The 22,334-nt window shown below is 50.5% G+C and overlaps 1 protein-coding gene across 3 annotated transcripts; it reads right to left on the reverse strand.

The window, feature by feature from the left end:
- Positions 1 to 562: 562 nt before the first annotated feature.
- On the reverse strand, positions 563 to 21,376 carry TTF1 (transcription termination factor 1). 3 transcript variants are annotated; one of them, XM_043567130.1, is made up of 11 exons: positions 21,289 to 21,376; positions 17,786 to 18,777; positions 17,354 to 17,580; positions 15,567 to 15,752; positions 14,309 to 14,387; positions 12,196 to 12,326; positions 10,067 to 10,301; positions 7,818 to 7,907; positions 7,297 to 7,362; positions 3,482 to 3,567; positions 563 to 2,567 (listed from the first exon to the last, which is right to left on the reverse strand). In XM_043567130.1, the coding sequence occupies exons 2-11, from the start codon at positions 18,757 to 18,759 to the stop codon at positions 2,386 to 2,388; spliced, it is 2,256 nt and encodes a 751-aa protein (XP_043423065.1). In that variant the 5' UTR covers positions 18,760 to 18,777; positions 21,289 to 21,376; the 3' UTR covers positions 563 to 2,385. The 3 variants fall into 3 exon arrangements, 2 of the variants coding, with proteins under 2 accessions (XP_043423065.1, XP_043423066.1); XM_043567131.1 differs by lacking the exon at positions 21,289 to 21,376 and having other exon boundaries at positions 17,786 to 21,252; XR_006295139.1 differs by lacking the exons at positions 563 to 2,567; positions 3,482 to 3,567; positions 21,289 to 21,376 and having other exon boundaries at positions 10,074 to 10,301; positions 17,786 to 21,254.
- Between the last annotated feature and the right edge of the window lie 958 nt (positions 21,377 to 22,334).

Raw genomic sequence — 22,334 nt, forward strand, 5'->3', positions numbered from 1 at the left:
GTATTTCCGCTCTCAGCTGCTAGAGGCATCCTGAGCTAAATCCCAGCTCCAGGGGTGGGGTGGGTGTTCACGTTGGCTGAAGACCGTCCTATCTCCTTGACTCCAGGGACACTTCAGAGCTGGGCACAAACTTTCACTTGGGCACTAGGAACAAAGCCTAGGACTTAAAAGCAAGGGGAAGAGGCTGTTTTCCTTCCTCCGGACAGGGAGCAGGTCTGCTGACACAGGTGGCAGGGGAAGGGGCTGCTGTGTGTGGACTGAAGAGAAGTGGGTGATGGTGGGGGGAGAGCAGGGAATCCACAAGAAACCCCATCTCTGGTGACTCCGAGTAGCTGGACCAGTCCTTACTTAAGACGAGTGGTTCCTCTGGCCTTTCGGTCTTGAGAGCTCCCGGATTCCTTACATCTATCTGGGTCCAGCTCCCGGCACTTGCAAATCGAGAGTTCCAGCCTGTAAATTCACCATCCCACCGCCCCGAGAGAACCTCTCCCAAAATTTGGGGCTTAACTTCTCCCATACGTTTTAATGCATCTACATATATACACAATCCAACCCCCCCGCCTTTTTTTTTTTTTTTTTTTTTACTTTTACAAAATTGAAAATATTTACTCTTCTGAAATACTTTGGTTCATTTTGTTTACCTCTTTTTATGTTAATCCACCCTATCACGTTCGTTTTTAGTTATCGGATACTATCCCATTCTAGGAATATACAGTAACAAATTCCCATTAAGGAACATTTACGTGTTTTTCCATTTCAAATCATAAAGGTGCCCTTCTTATGCACCGGTCCTTTTCATTCTAGAAGCGAATTGCCGGATCTTAGTTTGTGTACATTCTTAAGGCTCTGATGCCTTTTACCCGACCGTCCTCTGAAAGGAACTTGTGTTCCCGTCAGCATGGAGACGGTGTGTCTGCCAGGTAGGAAGGGAGTAAAGGTAAAACGCTTGCCCAAGGGAAACAGTCCTTTGTTTGCTGAGCATTTACGGAGTGTTCCTTACTTGCACCATAGTGGGACAGGTGCTGGGGATACAGTGGTGACCAGACTCCCAGACTTGTGTCTGTATTCTTCCTTCTCCAGGTAGGGTAGCTTTGGGCAAACGTCTGGCTTCACGGATGAATTAACCAACAGCACACGTCGTGATGCGAGAGTCATGACATTGGAGAGAATGCTCAGGGGACAGTGCAGTTCTGTCTTGGCGTAGATGGCGACGTCGCTGCATGGGACGCTGTTCACCCTCATCTTATGTCCTCCCCGGTACGGGAGCGGCTAGAAGCCTGGAACCCCACTCCCCGGGCCAGCAGGGTTCTGCCGAGGGGCTGGAGGAGAGGGAGGCGATGGAAGGCAGGAGCGAGGCAGCAGCTGCTCTGTTCCGAGGAGACACAGGGTCCCGCCAGGGCAGCAGCAGGAGACAACCCAGGCAGCACGGGGACAGGGCACGTTAGCAGGGCCACAACCGCCTCCCCTCAGTCACTCGTTGCTCGGGAATCCAGCCTTCCCGTTCGCGTCTTCGATCCTGTTTAACAACGTTGTAACCTAAATCCCTAGGTTGAATCCTCCGTTCCAACTCTCTGGAATGGTTTTGCTTTCCTAGCGGACAGAATGGCCCAACACTCAAAACTATCCTTGAAACCCTGCAGGGTGTGAGCTGTGCCTCAGACCCACACAGCAGCCCTCCAAAAATCTCACAGAACCGGATTTTCCGGAAGCAGTGGAAGAGTCTGCTGGTTTGGGGTTTTGGTTTCTTTCCAGTTGGACACCAGGTGAATTCAGTGGCTTTGAGAATGCAGCTTGTATGCAGAATACATACCCTTGAGCACTTGACTCACTCAGGAAGAGGCCCGCCCACGAAGGCAGGGACGTGCGAAGTGAAGCCAGTCTGGGAGCCCAGCGGGTCCACAGCTCCCTGTTAACACACACCTGATACTCACGCACACTGAGCACACAGAGTAACAACTGGGAAGACAGAAGGCAAGCCGGCAGGCACGTTGACGAAAACTGGCAGCGTTCCCCTTTAGGCCGAGCGCGTACGTTGAAATCCTTACCACGAACTGTTCACGGGCCGTGACTCCACACCCTCTGCCGCAATGAGAGGGACCGGGGATACTGTGGTTTTATGAGAACCGTTCGTTGTGATTATGTCCAACGGCACGGAAGCATTAAGTCGACTCTTACGCGCCTCTTTCCCTGCACGCTCAAATGCACTAGAGCTGAGTGTGCGAATCACCGTGGAATGCTCCGCCACGCAAGGTATCGTCATCCCCTTCCTGTGGCCATGGCTCCTTCTCTCTCTCCTAAACATCAGTCCTGGAAACAGGTTCTCCGCCCCGTTGCAAAGAAATCCAACGACACCCGGAGGGGTGCCCAAGGCACAGTGTCCTCCCCTTAATTCTTCTCCTCCCCGTCTTCTCCCTCACTGGTGTCGTCACAATAAAAGATGTCTCGGAGTAGGAACACCTGCCTGGGCGCCGCGGGAGTCTGGATTTCAGCACCTTTTTTCTCCATCATCTTCTCTAACTTTTCCTTAAGCAGAGGCAGACTGGTTTCGTAAAGGTAGTCTATGATCTCTAAAGGAAAGAAATGTAATTTTGAAATTACGCGTACAAAGCCTCCTTCCCAAGGTCAAAGGGCAGAGGGCACGGACGCGGGTAGCGGGCTGCTGCTGTTACTACGGCGAGCGTGGTCCTGTTCTAACTGGCTTACTAAGGTTCCCCCAACCAGGTTCACCCTCAAAATCCTACGAGGTGGCCCGTTCCTCAAAGGAGGACACCAAGGCACGAAGACATTACGAATCTTGGCCAAAGTCGCGGAGCTGGCGGGGGCCAACGAAGCCAGGACTCAAACCCGGGCTGCGATGTCTGCTGAATGCAACAAGTAGCTCATCGTACGCCCCGTGGCAGAGCGTCACCCCAACCAGTGGCTCCCGAACGCGGGTGCCGGGCAGACCACTGGAGGCTCTCCTGCGTGCTTGTTCGAGAAAACCCTAGCCTCCAGACCCAGCCCCGAGGTTAGGATTCGGTGCGTATGGGATGAGGCCCCGGTCTGTACGTTTTCCACCAGTTCCCCACAGGACTCTGACCACCTGAGTTTGGGAATACCTAAACCGCCCACGAATGGCTGCAAAGAAGGAACCGGGCATCGTACGTTTTTTCTGGAACGGTGTGCGAGCGTGCCACATGATGTGTGCACGCAAGCGTGCGTCACGTGTGCGTGTGAGCACATGACGGTGACCCAGAAGCACTCACGGTTCCCGAGTGCTCACTAAGCACCAAGCACCCTGGTGACCACAATTCATCTATTATCTCATCTGGTACTTTTGAAGGTGCTGTCAGGTGGGGGTTAGGATTTGACAATCTCTATACCATTTTACAGCCGAAGAAGCCGAGGTTCCCAGAAGTCACGTGCCCGGGGTCACACTATCAGCACGTGCCATCACTTGATGGCCTCTTAACAATTCGAATACAGTACTGGAAATACTGACCTGGAAAAGTCTTCTTCTGCCAAAAGGGAACACAGGTAGCTTTCAGCTTATAAAACTTAGTTTGAACGTAGGACGGCGGGACATCACTTTAGAAAGGCAAAGACAAAAAAAAGATAGCATCAGTTTAAAAACTGGTCACTTCACTACTGCGTACGAAGCACACTGAGTCAGGAGAATCTGCAGGCGTTAAGTAACTTTCTTAATCCTGAACGCGAAACGATCGTGCCCATCAATGTGCGATAACAACACGACACACGTGAGGTAGCTGTTGTTCACGTGGTTAAAAAGAACACACACAAAAGGAAGAAAGTCAACAGCACGAGATGGATCCTACTTAACTTAGGAGAATTTAAATCACTGGTCAGGAACCAAGCGTAACACCAGCTAACGTAAGCGGATGCTGACCTTGTACTTGGCCCTGACCTAAGATCTTCCCATCTAAGGACAAACCACCGGCACGACCACTCTATGAGCGTCTTGTGCCTCATTCTGGAGGTGGGGAAACTGAGGCACAGGGAAGCTGCCCAAGATCTTACAGCTAATAAGGGGGTAGAGCTGGGACTTCAACTGGGTGGTCTGACTCCAAACCCCACTCTCTTAACCACTACACCTAGGATAAATACATATCTGTCACAATCCAAAAGTAGATGTCCCCTGCTTTTTATTTTGCAGAACTTAAAAACAAAAAAAACCGCAGATGTTAATGATGTTTTGGTGAGTCAAATGTATTTCAATTTACAATAAGTCGGACAAAATCTTAATCATTCTTTATTTCCTTATTCTTTAGAGTGTGCATGCACACACGAGCAGGGGAGGGGAGCAGAGGGAGAGAGAATCTTTTTTATTTAAAACAACTTTTAATGTTTATTCATTTTAGAGAGAGAGAGAGAGAGAGAGAGAGAGAGACAGAGCACGAGCGGGGAAGGGGCAGAGAGACGGAGACAGAATCTGAAGCAGAATCTGAAGAAGAGCTCTCAGCACAGAGCCTGATATGGGGCTCGAACTCCCGAACCATGAGATCATGACCTGAGTCAAAGTCTGACGCTTAACCAACTGAGCCACTCAGGTGCCCCAAGAGAATCTCGGGCAGGTTCCACGTCCAGTGCCCGCACGTTCTCTTTCTCTCTCTCAAAATAAATTTAAAAAATAAATAAAGTGGAAATCACTAACTTTACTTTCCTGGACTTTTTCTTAGACAATGAAAGCATGACCTACTTGTTTCAGCCAGAAGCTAATCTAGTAGCTGAAATGATTGGTGTCGATAGGCACCAGGCTACACACGTCCACCATGCACAACCTCCTTGGTCCTCCCTAGGGTCCTATCAAACCATTTTGTGGATGAGGAAACCGAGGCTCAGAACAAGTTAGGGAACAACATGTCCAAAGACGGCTAAAAACTGAGTACCAGGACTCAACGCCAGGTCAGTCTGACCACGAAGTCCAAGTTCTAAGGCCCCCACGCCCGCCCTCCTCCTGCAGTGCCGGGCGCCCTGCAGGATGTTCCGCACGCCCAACCCCAGGCTTAGGAGTCACGATAAAGGATCTGGATGCTTTCAAATGAAGTAGGCAGTACCTCTCACTAGGCGGACATGCTTTCTTTACGTCCTGCCTCAATAATTCACGAGGAGGCTTTAAGACCCTGGAGAGACCAAACGTTTAGACTTCTTTTTCGCTGTTTTAATTAAAACTTAAAGAATGTACTATTTCAAACAGCTCTGGCTAGATGTCACAGTCTCTACTTTATGGCTTTGAGATTTATTAATCTTAAGCGGGACAATCCATTTTTCAAATATGTAATTTCACTTAAAACCACTAAATGTCCATTTTAATCTAAGGAAATCGTGACGTGAGGGGACGGTGACATCACACGATACGCAAGAATTTATTGGCGAAGTCAGATTTTTCAAAAACCCGTCTGCTACTACAAAGGGAGGGCTTTGCGGTCGTGAGCGCTTCTCAAGATGGTAGCTGGTGGGTGCCGGGCCGGGTCCCCTCTGGGAGACCCGACACCCTCACCTCTCAGGGACCCGTCACGTGGAGCAGTGAGTGGCCCACCCCGCGGGTGCGCTGGGAGGGAAGGGTTTGGAACCATGAGCGTGTCTGTGACTCCTAACAGGGTCTGTCAGGACAAACTTGCCATTCTCCAGCTTAAAAAAACCAAACTGATTGTTGTCTATAATCCCAAGGTGCAAATAACCACCAGAACCAGCTTCAGCCCTTCCTCGTGGATCAAGGACGGCGTCACCCTTTTGACAGCCAGCCAAGTGGCAGCCCCGCCTCACCGTCCACCCTTCTAAAACTAAAGGCCACTCAACCCCTAACACCCCCACTTCTGAGAGACCGATTCCCAGACCCCCAGCTCTCAATGACCTGCTCTCACACAGGGACTGTGCTTTGCAGGCTGGCTCCCTGGCTCAGCAAGCAATAAATTCAGGTATCGGGAGTGGTGGCCTCTGTGTTCAGTAGCAAGAAGGGATTCACGATGTCTGGGTGATAGGTAACAAAAGCTCACAGCAGAGGCAGATGGAGGCAGCTTATGAACACAAGGAAGTCTGGGGGCGCCCGGGTGGCTCAGTCGGTTCAGCGTCCGACCTCGGCTCGGGTCACGATCTCACGGCTCGTGGGTTCGAGCCCCGCGTCGGGCTCTGTGCTGACGGCTCGGAGCCTGGAGCCTGCTTTGGATTCTGGGTCTCCCCCTCTCTCTCTGCCCCTCCCTGCCTCGTGTGCACTCTCTCTCTAAAATGAATACGAATATTAAAAAAAACACAAAAATACACATAGGAAAGTTCACCCTCACCCCACAGGTGAAAGATGCAAATGAACACCCCACCGAAACTACTTAGGGAAGCTTAAAGAGGAACAGGACCTTTACATGGTCTCAAAATACCTCCCACGGCCCCTTTTTATCCCCAAGAGAAAAACGGGTACTTTTATACGGGGAGGGGGAAACCTGGCAAATGCCCCCAGAGCCAAAGCATCAAGATGATGTGATGATAAAGACGCAGGGTCACCTACGGCACGCTCCTGCCCCCAACACAAAGCCTCATCCCAAGGAGGCAGCAGAGAACCTCCCACTGTGAGGCATTCTACAAACAACCAGCCCGTCCTCGCCCCCATTTTTAATGCCCTCAAAGCCAAAGGCAGAAGAGCTTTACTGATGGAAAGACACTGAGGAGACGCATGGTTAAATGCACCGTGTACATCTGAACTGGATCCTAAATCGGGGGGAAATGCTATAAAGGACGTTACCGGCACATTATTAGTGGGGGAAACTGAATGTGAACTGTGCTTTGGAGCACAGAACCGTATCGGCGTCGAATTTCCTGGGCGTGGTAGGTGCGCCATGATCACGTAATCATGTTCTCGTTTAGGGCACGGGGCCCACCACTAATCCTCAAGCGCTTAACGAAACTACTTTATTCCCTTGGAAGAGGGAGTGGGAACGGGAAAGGGAGGGCGGACGACAGAGCAAACGTGGAAAAACTGTTAAGAATCTATGATTTGGGGCAAAGGGTTTGTGGGATCTCTGCTCTAATCGTTTAACAGGTTAGCTCCGTGAGGCTCTTAAGAGACTCCGCACACATTTGGTTCACCCTTCCCCGGGGTCTTCGGCGAGGGGTGGCGGGGAGGGAGGGCGCAGCTGGCCCACGGCACCCAGAGCTGAGGTTCCCAGTCCCCATGTGCACAGTACCATCAACACACGAATCCCGCCTGCAGCGTGGATTTCAGCCCGGTGCTTCCAAAATTCATAGACGGTCACTAACTACGTCATCTCTTATCTTTTAATTAGCTTAACATTAACCAAATGGTCTTACCCTATGGTACTAGCAAGATCTTCCCAGTCTATTTCGTTAGCATCTTCCACGTTTATTTCATACAACCTGGGAGAAAAAATAAACATTGAGTTTTCAAGCGCAAGTCAGCACAATGGACGTGTTCACGGACTCCCAAATGTGGCAAGCTCGGGGCGCCTGGGTGGCTCGGTGGGTTGACCGTCCGACCTCGGCTCAGGTCATGATCTCACGGTTCACTGAGTTTGAGCCCCGCGTCGGGCTCTGTGCCGACAACTCAGAACCTGGAGCCTGCTTCGGATTCTGTGTCTCCCTCTCTCTCTGCCCCTCCCCTGCTCAGGCTCTGTCTCTCGCAGTCTCTCATAAATAAATATACGTTAAAAAAAAAATTAAAAACGCACACAAAAAAGTTCCTAAGGTCATACACGCAGGCAGTGGGGGAAGACGGGTTTGAACCCTAGCAATCTCACTGCAGAAATTTCTGCTGCTGGACACCTACTCTCGGGTCAGAGAGAGTTACCCGGCATCACCTCCTCCGGCTGTACCTTTCGATCAGGTTGATTTTGGCCCGCAGGGCATTCACTCCGCGGTACACATCCCGACCATTCGTCATCCTCTTGGTTAGAATTTCCGTCCTGCATGCAAAGAAGAAAAAATATAGCGCACCTCCCGGGCTAAAGTTTCCACCGCAATTTCCTGCACTTTCCCCCGCGACGTCACCCTTGCGGAGAACCACGCTGTGAGTTGTGTAGCTCATCACTAACGTTGGCCACCTTCACGAATATGCTTATTACTATTCTTTTCAACTGGGAAATGATAAAGAAGAGTGGCAGAAAGCTGGTGGTTAGTGAAGCTGGAGGAGGGATATGGGAGTTCTGAATTTCTGCGTGCTCTGAAACTTCCATAAAATGAAGTTACAAACAGGAGGAGCACAGAGGATCGGCCCATCAGCAGGTGCCAAAGGAAGCTGCAAACTCAAGATTGCTTATAAAACGGAGGGACGTAAGAAAGATCCAGCCAAGTCATAAAGGATGTGCTGGCTTCCCTAAGGCCCAGAGCTAATGGCTGAAGGGAAGGGTGACCGGAGCTCCTAAAGAGAGGGACAACCCGGGGCATCTGACTCTTGATTCTGGTTCAGGTCCTGATCTCACGGTTTGAGCCCTACACTGACGATTCGGAGCCTGCCTGGGATTCTCTCTCTCAAAAATAAACGTTTAAAAAAAAAAAAAACCAAAGAGAGCAGCAACCCAGCTAAAAATTATTTTTTAAGTACTCATCTCAAACAGTACGATGTGTCACAATCTGACAGATCGCTAGCTGTTCCGTTCTGGATAAGGGGGATACACAATCCACAGACGGGTGACGCTGTCGTTCTCACTGGCCAGCCGTGTTCCTTTGAAATGCAGCGTCTGAGGTCCTGTCTACGCTACATGAAGGAAATCTACATTCTAGTTTCAAGTTTCCTGCTTTTCTCTTAAACAGGCAACCCTACATGTTATCCTAATTCTTCTGCTCCTGACGCATGGCTGCTCTGTGGTATTTCCCTTTCTAAACACTGATCTACCGTCCTACAACGGAGGCTTACGAAACACTCCTTTTTTTAGTCTAAAATACAGGGGCAGTAAGGGCTCTGGTTCCTCCATATGAAACGTTTTGTCCCCCAATCATTATCTGTTCTTTGGAGTTTATGCCCCTGAGTGTAGTCTTCTACGAAAATAAACAGAGAACTCTAGGACAGAATTCTGAAGGACGGAACAACAAATGGCATAATCTAGGAATCTGCTCTTAGTAGAAAACATGCCTACTCCGAACTCACTCTTTTTTAAAAAAAAAATTTTTTTCATGGTAGTTTTCAAAAATTTTTTTAATGTTTTATTTATCTTTGAGACAGAGAGAGACAGAGCGTGAGCAGCGGAGGGACAGAGAGAGAGAGACAGACATAGAATTGGAAGCAGGCTCCAGGCTCTGAGCCGTCAGCACAGGGCCCGAGGCGGGGCTCGAACTCACGAACTGCAAGATCATGACTTGAGCCGAAGTCGGACACTCAACCGACCGAGCCACCCAGGCGCCCATCTGAACTCACTCTTACTTGACCTGATGATGACCGCACTCCCTTTGAGCATGAGGTGTGTGGGCCGTGAGTTGCAGGCCCACCGCTCCAAGGAGTCCCGGAGCAGCTGACCACCCAGCTCAGGGTCTCTCCAGGGCCCGGAAAAGCCACATCAGGCAAAGAAGGTGCAGCGAGGTCAGGACTGAAAATGCTATGTGACGAGCGTGTCTCAAGTGGCACGATGAACCCGGCTGCCTCGCTCTGGTGAGGAGAGGAGCCGCTGAACTTGACAGGTTTGCGAAAAGGGCTAACTCCTGCTCATCACCGTGCTTGTGATTTCCCTCCCAAAGGGGAGATTCGTATTTTTTTCCCCTCATGCTGCAAAGAGAGAACTATTTGGTTTTCCTAAAGACTCAGCAGGAGCAGAGTGAAGGAACCGCAAGTCAATATTCAGTATTAAAAAGGCTCACGTTCCTTTACGAGGAAGTCACGCAAGGAATCGAGGTTAGTTAAGCGCCAACTCAGGTCAGATACGGATACTGAAGTGGCCGGGACGGATGGCTGGTGACGATCGTTCTCGACACGTAAGGCTTTCCGCACAGCGGTTACGCGGACCTTCCTTCTTCGTGACTTCGCCCATCCACCCACTTTGCTGACGTGTGTGGTGTCTGTGAGAAAGCGGGACGGAGGGAGGGAGGGAGGGGGTATCTTGTTGAAATTCACTTAAGAAGCCTTAAAACTTACCACTTACTTTTACACTGCATCCAATTTCTGGTTTCTACTTTGGCTTCTACTTCTACCCAAGAAATGCCCTTGTAGAGACTTTCCCTGACAATAGACAGGCGGCCGTCGGGGTTCTCTTGGAGCTTAGAACCCATCTCCTGTAACTCGTGGGGAGACATTTTCTTTAGAATCACTTCTTCCACAGCCTTGATTAGCTTCTGGGTTTCCGTCTTACTCCAAGCACCATGGTTTCTCGCTACAGACACAAAAGGACGATCTTACGGTTTCTCGTCTGTCTTCACACACAACGTCAAAAACAAACTGATGATGACGGATACGCGTCGTTACACATCTGTCCACACCCGCAGCACGTACGCCACCAAGGGTATGCCCTAATATCAACTACGGACCCTGGGGGATTATGATGTGTCGGTGAGGGCCCACGGGCTGTAACAATGGCACCACTCGGGTGGGGGATGCGGATGATGGGCGAGGCCGTGCATGTGTGGGGGCAGGGGGCAGATGGGACGTCTGTGTACCTTCTGATTTTACTGTGAACCCAAAGCCACTCTAAAGCCTTAAAAAAAAAAAAAAGAAGATAAATCAGGACTTTTCAGAAGAGAGTGGGCAACATCTCCATTACACAAACATAACACCATAAGCACAGCTACGTGCAAATTACAGTGGAACCACTACAGTGGCCAAAGATTCTTTATTGTTATCTTTTACTTTAGAGAAAGAGAGCTCACAAGCAGGGGGGAGGACGAGGAGGAGGAGGAGGGAGAGGGAGAGGGAGAGGGAGAGGGAGAGACGGAGAGAGAGGGAGAGAGAGAATGAGAATCCCAAGTGGGGCTCGACCCCGCAACCTTGGGATCATGACCTGATCCGGTATCAGGTTGATGCTCAGTTGACTGAGCCACCCCAGTGCCTCCCAACGATTCTGTTTAAGAACCAATATCAGAACAGAACCGTCTTTTCTTAAAGCAATGTGTGTTTTTTAACTTCAAAAAAGTTGTTTTTCTTGTTTCTGAGTAACCTCTCCCGTGTGACTGTGAGGTTCTCAAACATTTAATGGGAACCAAGTAAGTGAATGCGTGAAACTGAGCTCCAGTGATCACAATGATAAAGGTGTCTGAACCTGAAGCCTTCATCTGCAGAAGGCATCGAACCGTCCGTGGTCCATCTTCCTGGTCTAGATGGTCACGGTCAGGCTAAGGAAGAGGCCTCAAACCACCAGCCTACAAATATCTTTGGTTTGGCCCACAGAGTGACGTTACTTTTTCTCAACAATTTGGATATTTAAAAATCAAAACAGTTCAGGGGGGAAAAAAAAAGGTATCTAGATTTCACACACTCGCACCAAATCCAGAAGAACTGGCCACACTGAGTCTCTGCATGGCACCACAGCTGGATGTGTTGGCACGAAAGACATGGCTCCCAGTCACCCCGGGGCCACAGATGCCAGCCCCCGTGCTCACCGTAACGGCATCCGAGGGCTGACTCCTTAAAGCAACTGGGGATTTTGTAATGTAAAGACTATAACCAACAAGTTTTTCTGATAGAGGCGAAAAAGAGACGGGAGGTTTGGGAAAAGTCCCTAACAGGCCGACTGAATCGCGTCACTGCCCTCCCAGCACTCTCCCCTGTCCTCTGCGGGAGGGGACCTCCTCGGCCCTGGCTCTCCTACCCGCCAGCCTCCCAGGGTTTCAGTCAGGCCGGCGGGTAGAGCTGAAAGCTACTGAACCCAGGCGTGGCAGAAATTGGTCACGTGAGGGGCGCCTGGGCGGCTCAGTCGGTTGAGCGTCCGACTTCGGCTCAGGTCGTGATCTCGTGGCTCGTGGGTTCGAGCCCCGCGTCGGGCTCTGTGCTGACAGCTCGGAGCCTGAAGCCTGCTTTGGATTCTGTGTCTCGCTCTTTCTCTCTCAAGAATAAATAAAAAACATTTGAAAAATTATAAGAAATCGGTCGTGTGAATAAAGGCTGCATGGTTTCACAATCGCGGGTGAGAAATGAAATGAGACAGCTGGGAGAACGGCTTCAGCAGTCAACCGTCACGGCCCCCCCCCAAGACAGGCCTGCCAGGACGCCCGTGCTGGGGCCGCGGGGGCTCATCTGCTCGCGGGGTGGGGCAGCACGCACGGTTCACTTACGGCTGCTGATCTGGGAGAACTTCAGGGCAACAGAGAGGCTACTTCGAGCCACCATCTCGCCAATCTTCTTCCAGTCGTTTCCATGCAGGGAGTGGTAGATCTTTAACTTCTCCATGTCTCCTTTGCTGTACCTGGGAGGAAGGGAAAACGTGCTACAGTTCTGAGCAAGTGTGAGATTAAGAACCGTGTTGTTTTTAATTTTTAATATTTATTTATTTTTGAGAGAGAGACAGAGCGAGTGTCAGCGGGGCAAGGGCAGAGAAGACGACGTAGAATCCAAAGCAGGTTCCGGGCTCGAGCTGTTAGCACAGAGCCTGATGGGGAGCTTGAACCCACGAACCGCGAGATCATGACCTAAGCCAAAGTCCAACCCTTAACCGACTGAGCAACTCAGGTGCCCCTTTCTTTTTTTAATATTTATTTTTGAGAGAGAGAGAAAGAAAGAGAGAGAGAGAGAGAGATGGAGGGAGGGAGAGAGAAATTGAGAGGGAGAGAGGGCGGGAGGGAGTGCTCAAGTATGCCTGTGAACAGCATTCTTTCGGAGAAAGGGAGACTGAAGATTCGAAGCAGGCTCTGTGCTGAAAGCAAAGAGTCCAACGCGGGGCTCGGACTCACTAACCTTGAGATCATGAACTGAGCTGAAGTCCAACGCTTAGCAGACTGAGCCACCCAGGCATCCCCCAAACTGTATTTTTGGGATTCTCTCTCTGCCTCTCCCCCATTCACGTGCACACACGCGCGCCCTCTCTTTCTCAAAATAAATAAACTTTAAGAAAAAAGCCAACGTTCTGAGGACAAATTGTTACCACACACAAACCACGTGGTGCAAACGAATGAACTTTCTTATTAGAATCAGAATTAGAATACAGACTTTGTATTCTGCTAAAACTTTCATTCCCACGCTTATGTCACAGATAGAAAACTGTCACCTCAGCTGCCACCGTTCATTTACCCAAAGCTTTCTTTCACGTCCCGCTGAAAATGTCATCTTTAGTGAACTTCCTTCAAATTCTGTCCACAGACGTCCAGCCCCGGGGCTTAGGGAAAAGGGGAGCGTGGGCTTTGGTCTGTGAGCAACCTTTTCTTTGTTTCCGGTTTACTGCTTTTGGTCAGAATTTAAAAATAAGAAACCAAGGGCGTATCGGTGTTTGGGGGGGTCGCATAATACGGAGGTCTTGCTTTCAAATCGCGCAGCTACCTGGAACCCAAACGACCCTGCCACATTTACTAAACGTGCCTCGCAGAGTGAGGTCAAGTCCACGAGGTTGTTGTCTGGGCCCTCAGAGCGAGGGGCCCGACGCTTTCCTGCCTCTCCCTCCGTCCTGGAGCAGAGCGCTGACCCACAGCCGACACCCATCCACGTTGGTTTTGTCTGGAACGTTGGGAACAAAACGTAGTTGGGTGTTTTACTTGGGGAGGGAGGGAGGAGGCAGCGACCACCAAGCAGTGTCGCTGCCGACCCGCTCGCACGGGACCTCTGGCTGGCGTTTACCCTGCCTTCACACGCTCACTGGAAACCCCCAAAAGCGGGCTGAGCGCTGGAGGGAACGTCGCATTGAGAAGGAACGTTTGGGTACACAGGGAGCTTGCACATCAGCAGAGAGCAAAGAAAACCTCGTGAGTAACATTAAGGGGGGCGCGGCACGCCGAGTGCTAGAGAAGTACGAAGGTGGCTCGGTCAGTTAAGCGTCGGACTTTGGCTCAGGTCGTGATCTCGCGGTTCGTGGGTTCGAGCCCCGCGTCGGGCTCTGCGCTGACAGCTCGGAGCCTGGGGCCTGCTTCGGATTCTATGTTTCCCTCTCTCTCTCTGCCCCTCCCCCGCCCATGCTCTGTCTCTCTCTCTCTCAAAAAATACATAAAAAATAAATAGAAAGGGGAAGATCACAAACTTTGACTAAAGAGGTAGAAACTGAAATGGGCTTTGAAGACATTCACCTGACCGGAGATATGCAGGCCCGTTTCATACACAAAGGTCCTCACGATTTCGGGTTTTTTTTTTTTTTTTTTTTTTTTTTTTTTTTTTTACCACCTCTAATCTGTTGTGGACGTTCTGATTTATACGATCAGCAAGCACCAGAGAAATGCTGTGTCTCAAGCTGCTAAGGCTTCTTACCTGCCCTTGTAATTGTTGACATCAAACATCTTCTTTGCTCGATAGTAAACGAGTTTCCAGGGCCGGGCAATGCCCTTCCCTAAAGTCGGAAGAAAGGCAAGTGGTCAGTGTGGCACACAGGGCCTGGCCTGAAATGGAGTCACAGTTGTAAAAGGAACCCGGCACAGGCCCCTCTCCACCCCACGACCCCGGACCCCACGTCGAGGCCGGGATTTCACACATCCTGCAGAGAGCTGGCTCGAGGAACAGACACCCACGATCACCAGTTTCCTTGCAGAGCTCTGCAAACGACGGGCTTAGGATGTCGAGGCTCCAGCTTCCAGTCTACCTACCACGTTCGAGGGAAAAGTTCTTTATAAACCAAAGTAATGTTAACAAAATTTGAGTTAAGGGGAAAGAATGCTAACGTGGAGGACGTGTGCCAACAGTTTTCCCTAAGATGAACAAGAGGGCTTCTTGAACGAGCAGGCTTTACTCATTTCCTCACTCTAAGGACCAAACAGCCCCCCGACAGGGGCTCACTACTCTGGTTGGCCCTGCACATTCCGGAGAACACCTAAGAAATCATCCTCTTTCAATTCATGGATTTTGCGCGGGAGGGGGAGCGCCTGAGTGGCTCAGTCGGTTGAGCACCCGACCTTGGCTCAGGTCACGATCTCACGGTCCGTGAGTTTGAGCCCCAGGTCGGGCTCCATGCTGACAGCTCGGAGCCTGGAGCCTGCTTCGGATTCTGTGCCTCCCTCTCTCTCTGCCCCTCACCGGCTCATGCTCTGTCTCTCTCAAAAATAAATAGGCATTAATAATAAGAAATAAATAAATTTATTAATGAATTCATAGATTTCCTTTCTGTCCAATCCCATGCTGCTTCATGGCTTTGTCTCAGTTTCCAAGTACACCCGCTGGAAGAGGGTTCCAGCGACAAAGCACACGTAAGGCTGTACTCGGGGAAACTCAGGAGATCCGGGTGTGCTGTGTGCAGCATACGAAAGACAGCATGTATTAGAGCAGGGGAGCAGAAACCAGAACCACACTTCTTGCCCAGCAGGAAAGCTACAAGTTGATTGTGTTACTTTCTACAAAATCCAGAAAAGCACTAGCTTAGGAGACATGAACGCATTCCAAACCCCCAAAAGTACAGGCCGGCGATGCGAATACGGAAATACTGATCGGCCGGGCGCTGTGCGAACACCTACCGTGCCTCACCCGGCTAAGGCTGGAAGGCTGGCGACGGTCAAAAAGAAAACGGCTGTACGCTTACCGATGTGCAGTCTAAAGGAGTATTTTCTTTTCAAGTCGGTGATCACAGATTTCTCCTCTGGGTATCTGTCTGTATACAGCAGCTTGTCCGCATTGTCAATTCCGGTCAGGGACAGAAATTCTTGCACGTTTTTCTCTAACTGCTTATTTTCCTTTACAGAAAACTTGCCAAATCTAATAGCGACACCTAGGATTGGGGTGGGGAGAAAAAGTAGGCATTGTCAGTAACAAAGGAAAAAGCAAACCCACCACTCAGTCTTCAGCAGTTACAACAGCGCCCGGTCAGCTACCCCCTGCTGAGAAGCAGCCCTAGGTGTGCACTTGACTTTAGCTCCCCCCTTCCCCACTGTGACCCTCAGCTTCCCTTCCATTTTAGTCATTCTTCTCTCAAAGCCTGCCCCGTCATCCCCTTCCAGAGTGACCTTCCCCAATTCATCAATCTCTTTGGAAAACAGTCATTTTTTTATTAAGAAGGAAGATATTTTCATGAAAAGTTCAAGCAGTATGGAAATAAACATTTCAAAGAAGTTCCCCCTCGGGGCGCCTGGGAGGCTCAGTAATTAAGCGTCAGACTTCGGCTCAGGTCATGGCTCAAGTCATGATCTCGTGATTGGTGGGTTTAAGCCCAACATCAGGCTCGCCGGCGTCAGCCTGTCAGGACAGAGCCTGGAGCCTGCTTCAGATTCTGTGTCTCGCTCTCTCTCTCCCTGCCCCTCCCTTACTCGCGCTTTGTCTCTACCTCTCAAAAATGAATAAAAGTTAAAAACAATTTTTTTAAGGGAAGCCTGGGTGGCTCAGTTGGTGAAGCATGCAACTTCGGCTCAGGTCATGATCTCACGGTTCGTGGGTTTGAGTCCCGCATCGGGCTCTGTGCTGATGGCTCAGAGCCTGGAGCCTGCTTCCGATTCTGTGTCTCCCTCCCCTCTGCCCCTTCCCCACTCACACTCTCTCTCTGCCTCTCAAAAATGAATAAATGTTAAAAAAATATTGACATTTAAAAAAAAACACAAAAATTTTTAAGAAGTCCCCTCTTAATCTCTTCTGCCACACACACACCCCGGCCAAAGGCAAGTACAGTGAAATTGGCCGATACAAATATTCACATATATTCTCTAGGCAAATATATGGGGGATGGGGGGAGTAATAAGGTCATTTAACTGCACATTCTATTCTTCTTTGTAACTCAAAGCAACCAAGTTTCATTATGTACTGATGGTCTTATTTATGGCATGGTTTTTCCCTTCTTAGACTTATTTCAAGAATATGTTTTAAAAAATACATACGCCTAAAAATTTTGATGTAAAACATACAAAAAGAATGGGAGCATTCCACAGATGCTGCTCTAAACACATTTTCCCTCCTTGGTCTGTTTTTTTAAAACAAACCTCTTCAACATGATTAACGGGGCTAAGGCTCTGCTTTTACTGTTCCCAGGGACCAGCGTACTGGGTCCCTCACAGCCCAGTGAATACCGCTCATTCGGAGCACACAGCCTCAGCTTTGCGGTTTGCTCCTCAAGTCCGTAACTTTTCTGGGAGGTTCTTGCAACACAGTGAGTGAGATCAGGATGGGGACGGGTCTCCCCTACCAGAAGTCGGGCGGAGGAGACCCAGACCCCTTCGTTTGGCTGATCTCGTGGCTCGGACAATTCTGGCAGGAGGTGAGGCAGGAAGCGGCCAGAAGGTGCTCCCGGTGAATCTAGACAACTTGCGTCGTTCACCAAACGGCGTCAGGGGCTCCTCACGCAGACAGGAAAGCCCAGCAGCTATTCAAGTCCCACCAGCTCACCCTGTGCCTTGAATTCCTTAAACCGCCCTAAGTCATCCCGGTACATCCTCTTGATGGTGGTGGCGGCCCTTTCCTTGATGTCGGGGATGAACTCCTGGAGCTGCTTCACGGCCGAGTCCAAATCCACATCCGAGTCGCCCAAATCTCTCGACTCTTCGGATAAGTATCTCGTTTCGGAACCTGTGGCCGCTTCCAGACGGCCTTCTTCTTCGTTTGTAGGTTCCAACCTACGGACAAGATCGGACGGACTCACGTGAACGCGTCGCTTGCCCTGGTGGCTTTCAAGTGCTTAAAGTGACCCTCACTTCAGACCAGGACAGTGTGAAAGCAAGGAGGGATGTCGGAGCTTGCCACGAACATGCTAGATAAAGAGGTCACAGGCAGAACTCACACAGAAGACACACATCGAAAGACACAACATTCCCCCGTTACCTCTGCACCTCTTCCATACAGGCCTGGGTTTTCTCCTCCCGTGGCCTGGGCTCCTCCCTTTCTTCAATCAGGGTGCCATCTCCCTGCAGTGAATCAAAGTGCGCGTCCTCCAAGCTGGCAGCGAGCGCTGAAAACTCCCCACCAGGCGCTACGGGGCTTTCAGCAGAGCTTCGCTTCCGTTTCTTAGACTTTTTCTTTACACCGCTGACCCCTCGACATCCTTCGGAGTGCACGTTCTCCAGACCCTCAGGCCCGGGCACTGCCTCAAATTCCTGGTTGTGTGAAATTTTTCTCTTTTTTTTCTTAGACTTTTTTTTACCTGCGGGTATTGGCAGCTGGGCAATTTCGCCCTCTGGGCCCACGCAAAGGGGGGCTTCTGGCTGGGGTGGTTCCACCTCGGGCAGGGGCAGGCTCGCACGCGGGCTTTCCTGCACAGCATCGCCCGATGCCACTTTCTTCCGATGTTTTTTACTCTTTTTCTCCCTGACTTTATGATGCGGTTCTTCGGACTCATTTTCATGTGACTTGGGAACGGACTGCGGTTCGTCTGCGTCAGGCTCTCGTGTTGGCTCTCGTTCCTTGCTCGTGTCCACGTACACGACATCGACGTCGCTCCTAAAATTCTTCGGCGTGTCCCTGATATTTTCTTTATCCACCAGGACGTACACCACGCCTGTTTCTTCATCTACCCCCAAAGCCTTCTGTCTTCTCTTTTTATTCTTTTTGGGTATAGAAGTGGTCTTTTCAGTCTCCTCGCAAATTTCTGATTTTTGCAAAGGGGAAGAATGAAAATGCTGGACATCCTTTCTCTTTTTTTTACTCTTGGTTATGTGACGCTGTTCGCTTGTCAGAGGGGTGTCTCTGAAACTTTCGTGGGAACTCCTTAGGTGTCCTTCCTTATGTACAGAGTATTTTTTCTTTTTCTTGTCAAATACTGGGGTGTGAATTTCCAATCTGCTCGGTCCTCCTTCCATTCTGTTCCTGTAGGGAAACTTGACAACAATGGTTTATTTTTGCAAAGCATCTTAAACATTGGCCTCAGGAGAAAAAAAAATCACAGACAAATGAAATTATACGACAAATGACAAGACTGGAATCATGGCTGTCAATTTTAAATTATTCTAAATGCACAGGGGGCTCACTGTAATTTACGGTCTGGTCCCGCTGCCCTTAGGATACGGGAAAGAACAGTTAACAGAGAACAAAGTGCCCAGCATGATCAGGCCCTTGCCCCCCCCACCCCGTCCCATCTTTTACCTCTCTTTTCTAACTCCATGCTCCAGCCACACATGTCTTTTTTGGGTTCCCCGAACATGCCATCATCCTTTCCTTACCTCACGGTCTTGTAACATACCATACCCTCTTTCTGGAATGCCCTCTGCTGCCTTCCTACCCTCCCTGCCTCCTGCCTCCTTTCATCCTTCAGAGCTTGGTTTGAATATCACTTCTTCAAAAAAGCTTTCCCTGGTTAAGAAGAGACATACATGATGATACTTTGCCTCTTAAGTTCAAGACCCACAAATCAATTGTATGTGTCTTTTCTGCACGGATACGTAGTAGTAACTGGTAAATTCTAATTGGCAAATTCAGAGATCAGGGACAAGAACGGAGCCAGTTTCTCTCGTACCTGTCATCTTTTATTTCTTAACGGGGGTAACGACGACGGGGGTGTTTGTTGTATTTTTATTTACTTATTTGAATGCTGCTTGCTTTTTCACTTAAAAAGCATGAAGGAGAACAAAGGTACAGATTGCTTTCATTTGTGTTCAAAAACAAGCAACTGAAGGGTGTACATGTGTAAGTACTTACAAAGGAGGAGGAGGAGGAGAAAAAGACAGCGCTCCCTGACCCCCGTGGGCTTGGTCCATTCCAAATATACTTTCATAGCAAACCATACGTCGCCTCGGTAGCACTTAGCCCAAATGTAGTTTAAAGACTAAACAATTATTCCACTAATCATTTAATGTTAGTCTCCTCTGCTAAAAACGTAAAAAAAAAAAAAAAAAAAAAAAGTTTCCACGCATCTTTGGGTGACATCAGGGAGAAAGGTCTTAATGAAAGCTCTTAAGTGCCTCTGTTGAAGGGGAGATCCTGGGGCTGGGGAATCTGGCTTATGGGTATAAACCGATGTGTTCTTTCATACTCTTCTTCCGGCCACACACTTCTCAAAGTGTCCTCACCACCCATGAGAAGTTAGGGACCCTACCCCTCTCCTGTATCTTCAGCCTCTCCCTCTGCAGTGGGTCCCTTCTGGCGACACTCCAACAATCTTTAGCCTCTCCTAACTTACAACAAAACAAAACAAACCCACGAAAACCAACCATCTTCTGACCTTGAAGCCCCACCCAGCTGTTCTCCTTTCTCCTCTTCACAGCACAACTTCAGACAGAAAATGCTCTCTCCATTTCCTCACCTTGTATCCACTTCCAAAACCACTCCTTCGTAGCTGCCCCCCCCCCCCCGACTCCTGCCCTGAGACTGCTCCAGGAAGGGCGCCTAGGACCTCCAAGCCACTACATTCAATACACGCTTTCCTGGCCCATCTTTCAGGACTTCGCGAGAACGGTGAACAGGTGAGCAGATAATTCCTTTAAATATTCTTTTTCCTTCCTCTCTCCCAACCTCCTTCACTTCCTTTCTTTGAAACACCTCCTAAGCTTCTCCCTCTGGTCTCTGGAACTCAGCACAACATACTAACTGCATACTTACTCGCCCACCAAGACTTTTTTGGTTGCCCTGTTATTCTTAAGTCCCAAATCCTTACACACTTACCAGGCCCTTCATGATCTAGTCTGGTCCATGTCTACCTCTCCACCTATCATTTCTCCCTGGGTTTCAGACACCCTGATCCTTTCGGTTCCCGGAATACACACGTTCTTTTTCATTCTCCAGAACTTTCCAAAAGCAACTTCTGCCGGTGATGCTCCTTCTTCCGAGGCACCTGTCTCCGCGTTAACTGGGCCACGTCCGAAAGTCACCTCCTCAAGAAGGCCTCTCTAACAGCTAGACTGGGTCCCGTCTCCCGCTTTGCAGTTGCCCTCCTGTACTTCGCGCCGCGGCGACACGCTCGGCCTCCCGAGGGCTGGGGTCTCGTCCGTCCGGCTCCCAAAGGTTCCACCGTGCCCGACAAGCAACCGGGCAAGCAACTACGCCCACCGATTCGGAACACACCGCTTCCCGCCCCGCCGGGACGTGCCCAAGTCTGGTCTCGGGCTCTCTCGTTCTTGCGGGATGCGACAGACCCCCTGCTCTCCCTGCTCTGCGGCGGGCTCTCCGGGGCTGAGGAGGGAGGCCCCGGCCCCGTGTCCGACTCCCGATCCTCTCCCGCCCGGGACCCGGGCCTCCGCTCCCGGGGGCCGGCCTGGGGCGGCCGCGGCGCAAACCGCCCCCGGAGACCTCAGCCAAAAGCGGCCTCAGCGAGGCGAGGGCACCACCACCCGCCGCTCGACCTCGACAGGCGCATCGAAAGAACCCGGAACGACCAAGAAGCGCCCTCAACCTACCTCCCACGGCGCCGCCACCTTTCTCCCGGCCCGGAAGCGCCGTTCTTGCGGAAGCGGAAGTGGCCGTGCGTCGCTTCCGGCCCCGCCTCGGCGTCACGCTGCCGTGGCAACACGCCCGCCGCAGGGACTTGACGCAGGCGTAGTTGAGCGCGGGTTTCGTTCCTCGGGTCGGAGGGGGTGGAGTGGGGGTGGGGTAAAGCGCGACCTGAAACCCGAGGGAGGGGACAGAAGGCCGGAACTGGCTTCCCAGCTCGCGCGTGCGTTCCACACAGTCAAGTTTGCGCCGAGCTCGGTTCTAGTCCCGGAGTGGACAATTGTGGTGAGACCTCAAGTCTGGGGAAGACATTAAGAAACAGATCAGCCAAGATAGTTTCAGATTATTCTGCAGGAGAGAAAACAGGGTACTGTGCTGGAGAGTGACGGGGTGGGGGGGGGGGCAGTGAGTGCTACTTTAGAGGGAAGGGAAGGAAAGCTCTTTGCGGAGTAACATTTGAGGTGAGCTGTAGACTAAAAAGGCGAGCACAACTCTAGATGGAAGATGCTCCCAGGCTGGAAGCAAGGACAAAGGCCCTGCACCTGATCGCTGGAGGAACTGGAAGACGGCCAGGGCGGCTGGAGCGGAGTGAATACAGGGGAGAGTGGTGGAAGTCCAGGTCAGAGGTGGGCAGAGGCTGCTGGGTTAAGTTCAGATGAAGCTAGAAGCAGCCTTGCAGATGTAGTCCAATCCTCCCGTTTCAACTGCGTCCTGAAGAAACTTGGCCTATGATTCAAAGTAAAGCTTTTGAGTCCAGGCCAGTATATATAGCACTCAAACTTTTATAGACTTATTGAACAGTCAACATAACCATATTGGCAACTAGTTTTTCACTGAATCCGATAACAACACTGTGGGGATTGTAGGATTATCTTTATTGGGTGTTATCAGCCTCCCCCTCTGGGTGAGAAAATTAGGGCTTAGTGTAACTTGTCCAAAGGGACTTATGTGGCCCAAGCAGGTTTCAAACCTGTGTTCTCTCCACTACTCCGCTATCCTGCCCCTCCCTGCA

Source organism: Prionailurus bengalensis, chromosome D4, assembly GCF_016509475.1.
Source record: "Prionailurus bengalensis isolate Pbe53 chromosome D4, Fcat_Pben_1.1_paternal_pri, whole genome shotgun sequence".
In the NCBI taxonomy this organism is placed as follows: Eukaryota; Metazoa; Chordata; class Mammalia; order Carnivora; family Felidae; genus Prionailurus; species Prionailurus bengalensis.